A 16,395-nucleotide genomic window follows, 5' to 3' on the forward strand; every position below is an offset into this window, starting at 1 on the left:
AACCAGTCAGCAACCTGTGTCTTTCAGGTGTTTTCTTTCCCAGAATAATGCTGTACTTGCAGAGCTGGGCTGTCAACCCTACTAATGGGAAGTACCTTGAAGGCAGATCTATAAGCTCAACAAAACCTGGTTGAGGCATTTGTGCTTAAGAAAGAGTGGCTGTTTTGAAGTGCTGCCCAAAAGTGAAGCTATTTGCTTGTTATTAAAAGTTTCTGTGGCCCTGAAAGTGACATGATTCCTGGAGATGGCCTGTGTAGGACCAGGATTTGGACTCAGTGATTCTTATGGGTTGCTTCTAACTCAGGATATTCAATGATTCTGTGATTCTAGTGATGTCAACCTGTGCTTATTTATACTGAAGTAATCTGAAACAATTTATTGAAATAGCATTTTACTGTCTCTAAATGGTTTGTGCAGTCACCATATACAGTCTCTTCAAAACTGAACTTCAGTGCCTAGAAAACCCCAGAGCTATTATTGGAGTTAAGAGGCTTAAAGATCTCTGAGGATCTTCTCTCCTGAGTCTGCTGCTGGTCTCCAGTGTGTAAGGGTTTATCGTCCTATCAGCAAAAATTTATTCAGCTCTGTTGCAGTCCTATTTAAAGAGCACTAGGCAAGAGAGTGGGTACATAAAGGTAGACCTCTGCATCCAGCTTCTTCCAAGATGAACTACCATACATTCCAACACAACCTTCTCAAACAAAAATTGTTCTCTTGATAATGTTAAGTATTTTCTGACGCTAAAAGTTTCCTTGGCTGGTCATGTAAATTAATTCCTCAGTCTTCTGCATGGACATGTGGGACATCCTTATCAATTCTTCTCTATCTAGGATGTCATTATTTGCCAAGATGTCATGCTCTTGATTTTTTTGTCTGTGTAACTTGATACACTTTGGTCTCCTGACCATGTATCAAAGCCTTTGATAGGCTTTTTGTTTGGTTCTATTTTTAACTGAACTTCTTTCTTCTCCTGTGGTACAAAGGGCACAGTAAGACTGCACAGTAAGATTCCTCATATCAGAGGGTACAAATACAGATGTTTTCTGTTAGGAATCAGTGAAGGCATCTTTTGTTCTTCTAGGTTTCACTGACAGACATGTTCATTATCTCATAGCAGAGATGCCCAAGAACATTGCTTTCTTATGTCTTATTCTTGCCAAAATTATTTCTATTTTGGCTTTTCACTGATAGAGAATAATTTAGGCATGCTACCAGAAATGTGTGAGGGTTCTCAAACATAGTTAATATTTTTTTATATCTATGAAAATTATTTCCTTTGTGTCATGCTAGTGTTTATGGAAGTTGACCCAGACGTATTCCAAGAACCTTTTCACAGATTGTTTTGCCACCAGCCTAGACAATGTAATGCAGAGCAAGTGCACTTATATAGTTCATTTCCTGATTCTTAACTCAGATCATCTTGTGGCAATTTTGTCTCAAGTGTGACAAGGTATGCACAGGACAAAATACATGGTTCTAGACACAGTAAAGGCCATTTAATATTTTTTCAATGTATTGTAAAGTATTTGTTTCTTGCTAATGTTCTCTTACTAATGAGTGATATGTGTTATTCTTTTTCTCTAAGATAATACCTGAAGTCTTTGTTTATTATGCTTTGATTTTATGTTGCAAAGAATTACTTGGGCAAGGTTTATAAAGTTCTGATGGGTATTGACATCAGTAGGGTGGAGGTGAATGCTACTTCTGAGTAGTAGCAAGTAATTCAGCTGCTCTATGTTTTTTCATTGATCTGTTTTTGAAAATGACTTTGATTTGAGTAGTTTCCTCTGACAAAGGAACTTCAAAGTGGAGCTACATAAACCTTAGTAACTATTTTTTTTGCTTTGGGACCAATGTGAAAACACTAAGACCTTTTGTTATCTCAATTTTGCATAGATTCCTGCTGAGCTATGGTTAGATGAATCTAGGTTGAAACTGCAAAGCTTTAGGAAGCAGAATTTTATTTTGAGTTTGTGGCTACAGTTCTCAGTACTTTCAACGTTCTGACTTCAGACTATGTAGTATGCTTATTCTTGAGCTTAGTAAAGAGTGGATATGTAGGGACTGGCAAAATATCTGGTTCTGAAGGAGTCTGGGGGCATGACTTAAAAGGGTCTAATCAATTTTATTATGAAATCTATTACGAACCAGAAATTTCTTCCTTAATTCCAGAACTTTTGTAAAGAAAAACAATTCCCTGAGCATGACAGCAGATAGCCTGCCTGACAGCACTGCCTGGCAAGTGTTCTCTTGTTTCTGAAATATAGATTTAAATCTCCTTTCCCTCAGTAAACTGAGAGAAACCTTTGTTTATGATCTGCTTGCCTGTGGGGAAGATTGGGGAGGTTAACGTGCAAAAGATGTAAATTTATGAAGCGTTTCACCGTCTTCTGGTCCTCCTAGGAGGAACTTCTAGAGGACAGTACTTCTTTGTCAGCAAGTCCCAGTTGTATTTCATAGATTAGATATTTGTTTATTACTGATATACTCATATGTATTTGGAACCCTTCAAAACAGGAGAAGCATTATAGGAAATGCTAACCTGTAGTAACTACTTCAAGCTTAGCTCCCTGTGGATGTTATCTTCAAAATCTGTATATAATGCATGGTACAGAAGTGTAATTGGCAAAACAATTTAGCGTTAGAGATGCAACTGATTCTTGACTCTCTTTTTTGTTTTCCAAGGTGGAGAAAATACACAAAGGTGATGCAATGGATGGACTTATTTATCCTGCTAAGAAAATACCACCAGTAGCAAAAAGTGATACTGAGCAAGAAAAGGCATCTCAGAATGATACTTCATCAAAAGCAGACCCTTTGTTAAAACCAAGTATGGAGACCACACCTGCATCACTCAGTAGCGACTTCAAGGCAAAAGTTGTCAGCATCTTGCTGAAGTATTCCAATGGTCTTTGGGCTCATGCACTTCCCAAAGTGTACCAAGATGCTTACCAAGTAAAATTTCCAGAAGACATTCTAAATAATCTAGAGTTGCTGTCAGATGTATGTATTGTGGACTATGTATCTGAAGTCCCCAGAAAGGCAATCCTCTATGCTAAACCCCAAAGATGCATTGATGAAAATCTGAATGTCACTGAGAAAGTCAAGAGGCATGATGGTGTGAAGGCCACAGCTGAACAGCAGTATGAAGAATCCAAGGACCAGTATCTAGAAAACATAACTGTTCCTTCTCTAATCATTCCATCTGAAGGATCTGTGTCCATCATGGTGTTAGAATTGAAAAACACTAATGAGGTCCTAATTAGGCAAGTTTGTATTTTGGAATCTTCCTTTTTTGCTTTATTTATAAATCCACATGTTCATATTGTGCAGGTCTGCCAGAAAGGAATAGATGAACAAGACATTTCAGGACTTAATTATTTACTTATTTTGCTAATGAAAATTAGGAATCTGTTTGTTTCTGTGTTAAATTGGAAAATTTCTGAAACTTTTTCTGTCCTGAAACAATCACTTATATCATTAGCTTTAGCTTTTCTGAGAATCAAGGCAGATTTGGCTTGCCATTGGAAGACTTTATAAAATAATCCTACTACAAGACAAAGTAGCAGTCCAATGTTACTATTGTGCTTATTAAAAAACTTCTTACTTCTATAACTTACGCTAACTAGGCCTGACTTGAGTGCCCTCAGATTCTACTTAGAGAAAGATGAGCTTTCATCCAGCAAAAAACTGCTAGTGTTTCTTGATTTGGTTCCTAATCAGCCTAGTCTAAGGGGACAGTGTAGGATGTGAGTTGTTACATTACATCTGTTACTTCCAGCCTGCCATGCACATGTAACTTAACTCTACAAAACTTCCCTGTACACTTTTTAGTTCTGGCATCATTTATAACTTACCTTACATGTGAGAGTAATGGTTCATAGCTTGCTAGTCTGTTATTTTAAGAATGTTTCCACTTAGTATTTGGGATGAATGCTTTGAGTACCATGGATTAAAATACTGTATGACACTGTTGACCTGAGGGTGGTTGTGTAAAAATTTCTCTACAAAGCAGCAGTTCCCAAATTTTGAACCATGTTACTTGGACAGTACTGAAGCTTCTCAGTTTGTTGGCTCTGTGTAGGTACATGATGATAATTAGTGGTTTCTTTGTCCTAGTTACAAAAATTACTACTCAGGGTTATCCATGTACTTTATGGGCCAGGTCATTTATCTTGATACAATGAAACTAGCCCTGAAGAGACTAGGATTTTTTGCCATGACAAGATGTTCATGTAGGCATATAAGGAGGATAGACTCAGTGCATGGGCTCTCCTTTTCTTAGATGTCCTATCAGTCTCTTTCTGCTGACCTACACAAGAGCTGTGTAGCAGCTGTTGGTTGATGTTGATTTTTGCAGGACTAATAAAATAAAGATTTCTATTTCTATCTCAGGGATGGAGCAATATCTCTTTACTTTCTTGATACGTGGCTATGTTTTTTGTCTGAAACCTTACATCTGCAGTACAAATGAAGCCAAAGCTGAAAGGTGCTGGTTTTGGTGCTGTTTCTATTCTGAGACATGGATCAATTCGGAAAGAATTCTAATGTAGTCAGAAGAAAAGTGAGGTGATAAAAACACTCCTAGATATTTGCCAGACATTCACAACAGAGTGTTTGAAGGCAGAGATGATACACTAGGTACTGCAGTTGAATTCTCACAAGAAATAATGAATAAAATAGTGAGTGAGGCAGGAAATTCTGAAAGATTCTTCTGCTTTCTGTTGAGTGACTCCAATTGTCTATTATGTATGTTCAAGAAACTTCTAAGTAACACATATGTGACTGTCACCCCACTTTATCTCCATTATGAAGTGGATGAATGCTTGCACAGAAACAAAAAGGCTGTTTTTAAGGGAACCACAGTTCTCTGTAATGTGATCAGATTTAACGTAATCTTTATAATGGAGTTATAATATATATATTGTAATAGAACTTGTATATCATGTTCTATTACAATATCTGCAACTATCTCTGAGCATATAATTAAACTACATGGTTGAATGAGTAGTATCACACTCTCTGAGAAACAGTAGCTACTAATACAGATTTGTGGGTAAGTTTTCCTTTTGTCTGCTCTCATCTGACTTGCTTTTGAAGTATTCAGAACTTCATATTTGAATTTTCCAGTAAGTTTATATATTTGATTTAAGGAGACCTGTGTAACAGAAACAGCATTAATATGAACCATTAGGTCAACAGCCCAATATCAAGATAAATCTGGAGTATGAGAGTAAACAGCGCTTGGTTTAACAGCTAATTTTTAGAAATATTTTAAATGCTTTAGTTTGGATTAACCTTAGTGGAAACCAGATTAAAATGGTGCTTGTTAGTGAGAGAGTGACTTTTTTTTTCTAAAAAGAGAAAAGTTTCGATATGAATGTCTTAGAAAATGTATATCATGTATTCATGTATGCATGTAAATGTTCTTACATTTTTATTCAGCTTTTTTGAAGTTGCATCCCAACTCTTGTGGGGTTTTGTTTGTTTTTTTGTGAAATATTGTAGGTATGTGGGCAAAGATTATTCTTCTGCCCAGGAACAAATGGAAGATGAAATGAAAGCATACTACAGTCAAAACAGTACAGTGTCATCAGCTCAGTCACTGAGTGTTGGGCAACTCGTTGCAGTACATGCTGAAGAAGATGCCTGGTTGCGTGCACGGATAACTTCTCTAGAAGACAACAGAGTAAAGGCAAGCAATTACTTCTTCTGGCACTTGGAGAAAGAATTGAGACAAGTTTGTTTTTAAGCTATACACAGTCAGTTCTTAAATATGCTGCAGTAGTATTCTTTCTTTTCTTGCCCTGAACTGCTTCTGTTTTCAGGTATATGAGAAATTAAGACCTTGTAGAAGTTATATGATTGACAAAATTTAACAGTCTTTCAGGTTTTTCTCCATAAATAGTTTGAGTTTGGGAGTTTTGGTTTTCATTTTAAAAGGGGCTGGACCCTGTAGTACTTACATACTGAAAATGTATCTTTGATAGAAGGAATGGTTTGAGGGGATCACAGGATGAGAAAGGAAAGGACAACATTAATTTGCTCTTACATCTTGTCTGAAGTCTTGTACTGAAGTATCTCTAACATACAGTAAATAGCAAAAGAAAAAAAGATAGAGTATACTCTCCTTTCCAGGCAGATCTGCTGTTTTGGGAGTTATGTCATTTGCATTTTCATTAAACCCCATTGACATTTAACTCCTCTGTTAAACTTTTCCTATGCCAAACAAATTCTTCTTGCCATCTGCAGCGAAATTAGAACATATATTAGAAGTATAACAAAAGTTTAGAACTTAGCAGTTACTTCTTGTGTAGTCAATATTAATGATACCTCCTTAACAGTTTTCGTTTCTTTTCCCAGTTAGGTCACTCAGCCCTGCTTAATATACTTTTGAAGTTGAACCATTTTATAAATACTGCAATAACGCTTGTATTAGAATTGAGTTTTTTCTGAAAGTTAGTATGATACCCTTCAGCTGTAAGTTGGAGTCAGGTGTCAGGACTTGGTTTTGTGAAAGATCGTTGGATTTCAAGAAGTGGCAAGAAAATTAGTAGCATGCTTGCCTCTAATTTCTCCCTAGTCAGAGCTATCAGCCAGAAGAAGGCTGCTGCTTTATTGCTGCTTTTGGTGATTATCCTCTGGCATGGTGTTCAGACCTCCTTTTAATATTTGCTATGCAGATATTTTGCAGGATAGAGTTTAGAAAAAAGAATTGCAAGAAGTCTCATCAAAGTCTTCTTTCTCTAACTTTAGCTCCAGTTATTTGCTGCCTGTAGCAGTTTCCATACTAGTGTCTTGCACTGACTGTAGTATTTCTATCAAAGACAAGCATAAATCAAAATTATTCTCTTAATGCTGTAAAAACAATAGGCAAAACTTGTAATGGCACCTAAGTGGTATTTGACTTTTCAACACTTTCAAAACTTTGTAAATAAAAACTGTAACTTTATTACCTTTTTTCACATAGTTTGAGACAAGGTATGATGATTGCTTCAAGCACTGCTCCTCAAAGCTGAGGTTCTGTAGAACAGTTGGAGGGGATGGTTTCATAGAGATCTTGAGAAGGCGGCTTTCCCTGAAAACATGAAATTAATGTTACTGAACTGGCAAAAAGTAATTTGTCTGTGTCTGTATAGAGAATGTAGTAACACAATACATTCTCCTTAGACTCAAGAAAACATACTTACAGTTATATTCATGATCTTGTGCTTTTAATTCCCTTTTCCATTGTCAGGTATACTATGTTGATCATGGCTTCACTGAGTTTGTTGAAAGCAATAGTGTGTGCAGACTACAGAAACAGTTCCAATCGCTTCCTTTTCAAGCTGCAAAATGTAAACTGGCAGGTAAGAGAAAGCCAGTGCTGACTCCACACATGCTTACTGCTATGCTTGCTGTTGGCACAGGTTATGGATTGAAGCCTCTGTGAGTCTGGGAGTTCTGATCCTTGTTTGTATAGTTCTGTATGTGTTTAATAGATTTTGTTCAGCTCAGCTAGTCTAAGCATGGAAGGAAGGAAAAGGAAGGAAGAAAAAATGTGAAGAAGCATTTTACAGAGAATCCTTGATATTAGAAGACAATTTTATCCTGTACCTCTGTAATGGAGCTTAATTGTTTCTGCACTTAACATGGATGTCTTTGTCCCTTTAATATACGTGAGCCTGAAGAAATAAAAGGAAGTATTTGAAGTGAAGAAAATGTGTTGTGTGAAGCAATGTACGCTAGCACAACATCTTTATCCATAACTGAGGTACATCTGTTGTGGCCAGATTAGGCAGTATTTCAAAATATGAGCCTATTTAATTATTTTGAAATGTTCCTTCCCCTTTCAGTACTTGCATACTTTCAGATTTCCTAGACTCTGCTGGAATTTGTTCACCTTTCTAAAACTAGTAGGTCTTTTTAACTTCGTAAAAATATTAAATTTTAAGTATGTGAAATTGCTGTGAATGAGCTTGGGGTTTTTTTTTTCTTTTTGGTTTGTTGGTTTCTTAATACTTGGATGTATTCCGTTTTTCATTACACATTTCCCTCAACTCTCTCTGAAGAGGGTCTTTTTCTTTTCTATTCTGCCCTGCCTTCAAAGATTGCTTTCTTTGATAAAATGGTAGAAATTATGTAGATTGTAAGTAGCAGGAATAGTACAGCTTCTGTACACAAAAAGGTACGGTGTGTCTTACAGGACTGGAAGCCTTCTGTGATGATCCTGTCCTAGTAAAGGCTGTGGAATCACAGACATGCTACAAGATATTTGCTGTGGAAATACTGGAAAAGAGTGATACTCCTCTTCTTGTTCTCTATGACACTTCTGGAGAAGATGATATCAACATCAATGCTACTTGTCTGAAGGCACTCTATGACAAGTCCCTTGAACTGCACCTGCAGGTACCAATGTCCTGTTTCCTCCTTAATCATGAAAAATCATTTACTGTTAAGGTCTTAGATGGATAAAAAACAATACTCTGAAATTTGCTAAATTTTTGGAGGTTTTTTTTCTCCTTTCTTGTCAAACTCTTACTGTTGCAGGTAGATGCACTATATACCAACGTCAAAGTAACCAGTGTTTCCTCTGATGGGAGCCTGTATTGTCAAGTGCCATCCAAAGGTTTGTCTAGACTTTCTGAAATATTGCAGAAACTAGAAGACTATTTTCTTTACAAGGTAAGTTGTGTCATGAGGGAAGTAGCGAAGTCATGCAGTGTTTCTCCAGAGAGAAATAATTTTCCTCGCACACAAGTTCAAGTTTCTGTGGTAGCCACAGATTATTCAAAAAAGCTAAAAAATCTTTCTAGTTTGGGGTTTTTTGGGGTGCACCTTTCAGCATGAAAAGTGTCTTTTGATGCTTTCTTTTTCAGGGACACTCTCTAAGGCTTCAGTAACTAGTTGCAACTTTCCTTGAATAGTTAGAATAGTAACAATATGGCTCTTAATGGGAACCTTCCAATAGAAACTGCATGAGACTGGTATAAAGCCTGTGGAAATACCACCTTTTTTTTTCTGGAACTTTTACATCATGAAGTTGAGGTGCCTAAACAGCTAGGTCTGTACAAAGTGGCAGTAAAAGCAACATAATCAAGGTGTGTTCTTTTTAACATGGCTTCTTTAGAGATTCAGTGGCTTTGATCTCGTATATCTGATTTTGCATATCTTGTCCTTGCATCCTTAGCTATTGAATGTTGTGGCTAGTATCAACATCAAAGTGATGTATAGGAGACATTTTGAAAAGTCTTAAATTGCTTTAAAATAGGGATGTAGTAGAGAAGTCTGACATTCCACCAGCCATTTTCAGAGGCATGCAACATTCCTTATTAGACACAAGATAATTTAGGCCAAAGAGAAGAAATCTTAAGAGAATCTAATTTGTCAGGATTAAGAGAATCAATTTTGTAATTCAGCTGAGCCTGACAAAATCAAATCATGCAATGCAGATCCTTGGAGGTCCTGTTAGAACTGCTGCTTGTGAAACTACTCTGTCAAAGTGTTTTAGGTGTAGAAACTGAGCTTTAGACTTGTTGTGTGAGCATCTGGAAATATTTTATTTAAAGCATTTCATTTATTAGGATTCAGTTTCAAGCAAGCTAAACACTGAAAGAAAGTGTATAAACCCTAAAATATTTAGCAACACAAAGACATCGAGGAAGGCAGGTATATAAGTGTTTCAAGAGTTGGTAGTCTTTGGAGAGAGTAGTTGTTATTTTCTTGCTGCTATCAAAGAATGCAGTTGTTTTTCAGATTATTTTAACATCAGGCTTTGCAGCTTATCTGGAGTGTTTTAACTAATTTTGCCCAAGAATTTAAATCTAGTAAGGTGTTGATTCTTCTTCAAACAGAGTTTCCCCATACATTTTATAGAGTAGCCATTGTCTTGTTATGTTATTTAGGATTATCATGGTGATTGTCACCCTTATGAGACTTTCATTTGAGTCAGCAGGAAATTTGGTTTGTTACACATCTCAAGAAATTGTATCTTCCAGAATATAAGCTAGGAGTTTCTTCACTTGTCTGTTGTAGCTCTTAACTGCTTTTGGTTTTCAAGTCAAGTAATTGTTGGTGATTTCCTAGTCTGTTTTCAAATGCAACTTTTTACTCCTGGCACTTCATATTCTCTCAATTTCCCTGTAGATACAGAGTTTGGGATTAAAAGATTGACCAACTGGGGAAGCTTAAAGCAATGTGATAAGAGAGGTGCTTCTAAAGCTGGAAAGACACTTTTTATTTGAAATAGAGCTGTTGCTTCTCAGTACTATTTATGCCATGTGTTGCTTTTGAAATGGTTAGTTGAGTGCTAGATAGTTATAGCTCCTTGCTTTTTGACTTTTGTTTTTGTATTTGCAGCAGACATCTGAGTTCAATGTATTGCTACCTTTCTGTGGCAAAATCTGCTTGTTTCCTACCAAAGGAAAATGGGCACGTGTAGAGGTAAGAAGTATTCAAAAGGCAGCTAGTTTGCCCACACAGAAATGTCTCTTCTTTTGGTTAAGCGCAATCTGAATGTTTTGTTTCCATGAAATATTTTATAACATGTGTATCACTGTAGGATTTCTAACCTCAAAATTATGCTCTTGCTTTCTTCTTTCAGATAAAAATTATTCACACTAGACGGGCACTTGATGTGCAATTTATGGATAGTGGAACAGTTGCAACTGTGAAAGTATCAGAGCTCAAAGAAATTCCACCACAATTCCTGAGAGAAGTAATTGCAATACCCCCTCAGGTATAAAGACATGTTAAAGTTAACCTGTATTTGACCTCTTGGTAGTGTTTGTAGTGCTGCTATTTCAGTCTTTATGTACTGAAATTCTGTTTTCTCTCACAGCATTCAACATTGCAGTGTACTTTATTGGGCACCTTTACCTGAAATAAATCACAATGTAGTCCTGTGAGCTGGTGGATGTTGTGTATATGTCGTGGTACTGGATTTGTATTTTGCTCTATCTCTTTCTGTTTTTCATACATGATTGACTCTTAGCATTATTCCATGAATTGGAACTTACAGGCCAGCTTTCATATTACTAAATTATACCTTGTATACTTAATTCTCTTCTTAGGCTTTAAAATGCTGTCTGGCAGATCTGCCTCCTAACACTGGCATGTGGACTCCAGATGCTGTACTGTGGCTGAGAGATGTTGTAATAAATTGTCCTGAATTTAGCATGAAAGTAAGTAGTCAAAATGCCTATGAGACCTGAAATCACATAGACATGTGGAAAGAGCATTGGAAGAACAACTTTAAAAGTTTAACAACTCATCAGATTGGTTTTTGTTACAGAAGTCTAGAAGTTTGTAACCAGCTAAAGGATATAAATTCTACACAAAGTTCTTTTTTTAGGAAATTTGTCATAAAACTTACTTGCTTAAGCCTGTTGGAATCTTCTCCTTTGCCCTCTGCTGTGAATTTAGCAACTTTCACAGCAGTTTTTCACATTTTGCTGTCCAAGTCCAAATATGCAGCTAGAGTTATTTTGCCATTGATAAGAAATAAACACAGTTGTCGTGTTTCAACACATAAAATATGCAGCTTCTGAGATAATCTAGAATTACTTTCGCCTCTTGGGAGCAAAGCTTCTCCTTCTGGTCTCTTGAAACAGGGTTGGTTTTTTTCTTTTGTTTGCTTTCTTTAATCAACTTTGTTTTAGTATATGCGTTATATACTTAGAATTTCTCTTATCTTTGAGATAAAATTATTTCCATTTGCAATGTATCCTAGCCAGTTCAACTAACTGAAAATACCCTCCTAAAGGAAATCTATTGCTAACTACAGACTAAACAAAGATAATTTCCTCTTGACCTTTTGATTCCAGCTACTTTTGATTCCAAAGTGTCAGACACTTTGAAAAAGTGCTTTGTAGCTTTCTGTAACCTTTTTGCTCACTTTTGTCTAGACCTCTACTCTGATACTTATACCTGTTGCACCTGGCTTAGAATTTTAGACATCTTCTTCCAAGAGACTTTGATTTTGGTGCCAATTTTTGCTGTATTAAATAACAGACAGGAGATGCATGCTTTAATTGCAGAAAGTTTTTATTCCTGGCTAGGAATATCAACAGAAGAATATCAACTAAAGGGATGCTGCATATGTCGTCAAATTAAAATTTAAGTGCTTTATTATTAATAATGTTAGCATATCTGATGGTGAATAGGAAATATTTTTATGTCAGTGCTTGAAAATTATGTGTGAGAGAAACCTGGAAGCTTTTTCATCTTTTTTTCATCTAATTTAGCAGGCCTCATTTCCCATAATGACAGGAGGATTGTTTAAAGGATTAGGTGTTATTTAATCAGTTATTTAGATCTGTGTGGACACTGGCTACTGTTCTTCTGAAAACTACAGTTGTACACACAATACTGAGATTGAACCCGCTGGACGGAAGAAAACACAATTCAATTTTTGTGTTTACTTTAAGTTAGTGGAATAGCTGCGGGTATTATTTATCTTTTTATCTGCTCTGAATGGCTTATTACCCACAACTTCCATAATATCTTTGGGAGAACACTGAAAATATTTCTGTGCATAAGTGCAATGAACTGTTGCTGCTTTAGTGTTCTGTAAAAAATCAGATGGGCCTTTAATAGTTACTAACTTGTTGTTAAATGGTATTTTGTGTTCCAAGGTGATTAAACAGGATGCTTCAAAAGGAATTGCACACATTTACTTGTTTGCTCCAGAGAATTTCCCAGACATGGATCGTAGCATCAATAGACAGATCAAAAATGCAGACTTGTGGAAGCATCAGAAAGATGTTTTCTTGAGTGTGACACCCACTGGGCCTAGCTCCACAAAAGCTATGGGTGATGCTGTTTCAGTTCTACAGTTATCTAGTGGAAAGCCAGCGAAGAGTTTCCCTGAATCAGGCAGAGAACCTGGCAGTGCAGTGTCCACCACTGATATGCCTCCTCCTCTACCCTTGCCAAAGCCTGGTGATCTGATGGATATCTATGTCTCGGTGGCCTGCCATCCTGGTCATTTCATTGTCCAGCCTTGGAATGAACTAAACAATCTGTACGCCCTAATGGAAGAAATGATTTTGTACTACAGCAGGGCAGAAGAGAAACCTGTGACCATTGAAAAAAACAAGCTGTATGCAGCTAAAATTGGAGATGAGTAAGTAGATGCTTAAATTAAAATCTTTGAAAGCAAGCTTAACTCCACTAAGCTAGGCAAGCCTAGCTTTGCTTAGTTCACATTGTTAACAATGTAGCAGATGTCCAATGATATTTGAGAGATTAAGGGAGTAAATGAGGTTGCAGTCTCTTCATGCTTCCAAACTGTAGCTGGAATAGTTGACTTTTATTCACCTAAATCCAGATTTGGGAAGCCTGAGACATATTGGTTAAGATATTTTGGTTGTGCATCATTTTTCTGGTGCTTTAGCAGTGTGTGAATATGAATTCAAATGGTCTGTTCTTGTTCTCCCCCTTTTTAGGTGGTACAGGGTCATAATAAAAGGAATTCTTAGGAATGGGTTTTTGTCAGTGTATGAGCTGGATTATGGCAAACATGAGTTTGTCAGCATACAGAAAGTACAGCCACTCCTGGATATGTTTAGAAGACTGCCTTTCCAAGCTATCACAGCTCAGCTTGCAGGTAGGTATCAAGCATTTGTTTTTGTTAGAGTCTGACATCAGTGGGCATATGTGATAAACAGAAATGTACACTGGACCAAATCAAAGTGATTGGTTTTTTTCTACATGTTTATGTCCTGCTTTTATTCTTAGCATAGGCGGTGAAGATTCTGCCTAATTATTTTTGTTGATTTAATTTAATGCAGCACTTTAAGTTACCATCTTTGAGAAGGAAGACTGCTTAAACTTGCCCAGCAGCTGCTTTTCATTGTCATGAAATTTATCATTTAATGTGTGTGATATCTACTATGCAAAAGACACAGAGAAATAAAAACCAAATGTTTTTGGATCCTTTAACATAACAAATTACCAAGCATGAAAATTACAGTATGTCTGTTGATAAGAACCTAATGTTCTGATTATCATAGTTTACATAAAGTTAGGAACCTAGATGTTGAATTTCTGGAGAATTTTTTATATATTATCTTGACCCTATTGTAATTTACAGTTTTCTAGTGCCTATTTGGAATCCAGAGTTGCCTGGAAAATATTATTTCTCAAAAAAACAAAAAACTCCATGAGAGGATGGCGCTTTCAATAAGCTCAATAAGAAAATTTCCTTGAGATTATGTTGCATACAGAGTGTGCATACATCTGAGAGAATTTCAAGAATAAAACTTGATCTCTCCTTGCTGTCTTTTCAAAATTTTTCCTTCATTTCTGTGTTGTGTTCAGATGTATATGTCTCGTCTTAGTCAGCTGCTGCTTTCTGATGCTGTTTGGTCAGCACTGCTCTAGGTATCAGTCACAGAATATGCTTGTTGGATGTGACAGGCAACAGAGTTAGTGCTTCTGTGGATTTGCTTTCCTCAGTGTGACCTTGGTGGTTGCTTTAAACTAGTGATGGGTGATGGATGTGCTACCGACAGGCTGGGGCCCTCGGTGTGCAGTGCTGTAATGTGGCTGGTTTCTAGTTGTGTCTGTCTTCTGGTGGATCCAGCTCACCAATCCTGCAAGTCATCCACTTTTGCTGCTTCACTGAGTCTCCCAGGTAGCTAGTTAAGTTGCCTCTGAGATGTTTCATATTGTCGAAGCAGGCCAACTGAGCCTGGAAGATCAGTAACTTGTCCTGCTATTATTCCACTTTTTTTCTCTCTGTTTTTGTGTCTTGTGCTTCTTAGTGTCTGATCTGTTTGTAAAATCCCAGGCTGACTATTGTGCTTCAATAATAGTCTTTCCTAGCATTAATTGCCCTTTCTTAAGTATTGATTAACTATTGGCTTTTAATTCCTTTTGTAATATGGAGGCACCTGTGTTCCTGTGTTGTCCTGTCAGTGGCAAGCTGCTGCTAATAGTAAAAGCAAAGTATTGGCATTTTGCTGTTCCACTTCTGTTATCCATAAAGTGGCTTTTGGGTATTCCTGCATGATATTTGAGCCCCTGCATCTAGATGCTGTACACCAGCAGTGGTATGGGGAACTGAATTCCAAGTCTGCAGGAGCCATTTATTTCTAGGTGGATTGCAGCCATTTTCAAAAACCTGTTTAGATTCCAGCAGACTTGACTTTATGGGATGCTGCTCTGAAAAAAGTAAGAGCACTTGTGAGGCATTTATGCAAATTTCTCTTTGTTTCTGCCCTCTATATGTCTAGTTTGGGATTTGAAGGTTTGGCAGATGTTTTAGAAACTGATGCTGCTTTGAAATTAAGAAAATCTAAAGTAAGGCCAACAGGACAAATAGTGTCAGCACCCTCAGGCTGAAGATGAAGTTTGTTTAGAAAGGATCTTTAGTTTCCTTTTTGTCATGGTTCCTGATAAGTCCTGGTCATGCAATGCAGCTAATATTCTCTGAATTGCTCAGTGAGTCAGTGCATTTGCCTTTCACTTCTGCAAACACATCCGTATCTTTAGACTTAAAGAAAAAATAAATGTCCTAGTCTGTGTAATAATTAATCTTGTTTATGTGGGAGATGAGTGAGCTTGTGTTTCTTTTCTAGATTTAAGTTGCATTCATTAGCACTTCAAAATCTGTTTTCTCAAGTATTTCAACTCACACCACTTCTTTATAAACTTAGATTGGTCTAGTGTATAAATGACCTTCTGTTTTGCTTTACGTTTGTCCTAGGAGTGAAAAACCAGCAGTGGTCAGAAGAGGCATCAATAGTGTTTCGGAATCTTGTAGAGAAGAAACCTTTTGTGGCACAGATACAGGCAGTTAATGACAGCACTAACACTTGGGATCGAAAAATAGTGACTTTTCTTGTGGACACATCTCTTCCACATATTGATACATGGATTCATGATTTTGTGTCTCAAAGTCTTGTGGAATTTTCAAAGGGTGATTAACCATCACTTCTGCAATGTAGCAGCTTAGCAATAAAATAAGGAACAGGCTTTGAAGAGAAATATAACTACTACATGGCCTTGAAGACATAATGGGGATAAAATTGAAAACTCTGTGTTTGTTTAACAAGTTTGGGTTCTGTTGACTTCAGTTGACTTTCTGAAAATTTTCACGTTGTTTACCATTGTAATGCTAGAGTACTTGAGTTAAATTATTTTAAAAGTAATTTATCAATAAAACAATGTTCAGTTTTGTTCTTGTGATCATTCGCTAATTTTGGAGGGCTTTTTATCTCATAGCTATTACTCAGAGCCATTACAGGGTATTTCTTCCTTTAACAAGTGTTTTTTATTTCTGAATTTATTGTCAAAAACATGCACTGTTGTTGAATTTTTCCCTTTTCCTTAACTTGGTAACCTTTGAATAGTGCCTTGTTTGGAATACTGCATTTGTGGGGTGGAGCATTCACATAAGGGTGTGTACTT

General features: G+C 36.7%; 1 protein-coding gene and 1 long non-coding RNA gene across 4 annotated transcripts in view; one reads left to right on the top strand and one right to left on the bottom strand.

Moving 5' to 3' along the window:
* Window positions 1-16,164, top strand: part of TDRD7 (tudor domain containing 7) — a 46,946-nt gene extending 30,782 nt beyond the window's left edge. For 2 of the 3 annotated variants that reach the window (XM_066339824.1, XM_066339822.1), the window contains exons 7-17: window positions 2,686-3,266; window positions 5,509-5,695; window positions 7,238-7,349; window positions 8,186-8,388; window positions 8,530-8,664; window positions 10,339-10,422; window positions 10,583-10,717; window positions 11,052-11,162; window positions 12,615-13,105; window positions 13,428-13,588; window positions 15,692-16,164. In XM_066339824.1, coding sequence (XP_066195921.1) covers window positions 2,686-3,266; window positions 5,509-5,695; window positions 7,238-7,349; window positions 8,186-8,388; window positions 8,530-8,664; window positions 10,339-10,422; window positions 10,583-10,717; window positions 11,052-11,162; window positions 12,615-13,105; window positions 13,428-13,588; window positions 15,692-15,912 — 2,421 coding nt within the window. In that variant the 3' untranslated portion in view covers window positions 15,913-16,164. The remainder of the gene's footprint in view (window positions 1-2,685; window positions 3,267-5,508; window positions 5,696-7,237; window positions 7,350-8,185; window positions 8,389-8,529; window positions 8,665-10,338; window positions 10,423-10,582; window positions 10,718-11,051; window positions 11,163-12,614; window positions 13,106-13,427; window positions 13,589-15,691) is intronic. The other variant, XM_066339823.1, reaches the window with a different exon arrangement.
* Window positions 5,590-7,313, bottom strand: LOC136374456 (uncharacterized). Its single transcript, XR_010745904.1, has 3 exons — window positions 7,191-7,313; window positions 6,957-7,078; window positions 5,590-5,674 (listed from the first exon to the last, which is right to left on the bottom strand). It is a non-coding gene; the product is annotated as an uncharacterized lncRNA (long non-coding RNA).
* Window positions 16,165-16,395: the final 231 nt, after the last annotated feature.

The sequence above is a fragment of the Sylvia atricapilla genome, chromosome Z (genome assembly GCF_009819655.1).
Source record: "Sylvia atricapilla isolate bSylAtr1 chromosome Z, bSylAtr1.pri, whole genome shotgun sequence".
NCBI lineage: Eukaryota > Metazoa > Chordata > Aves > Passeriformes > Sylviidae > Sylvia > Sylvia atricapilla.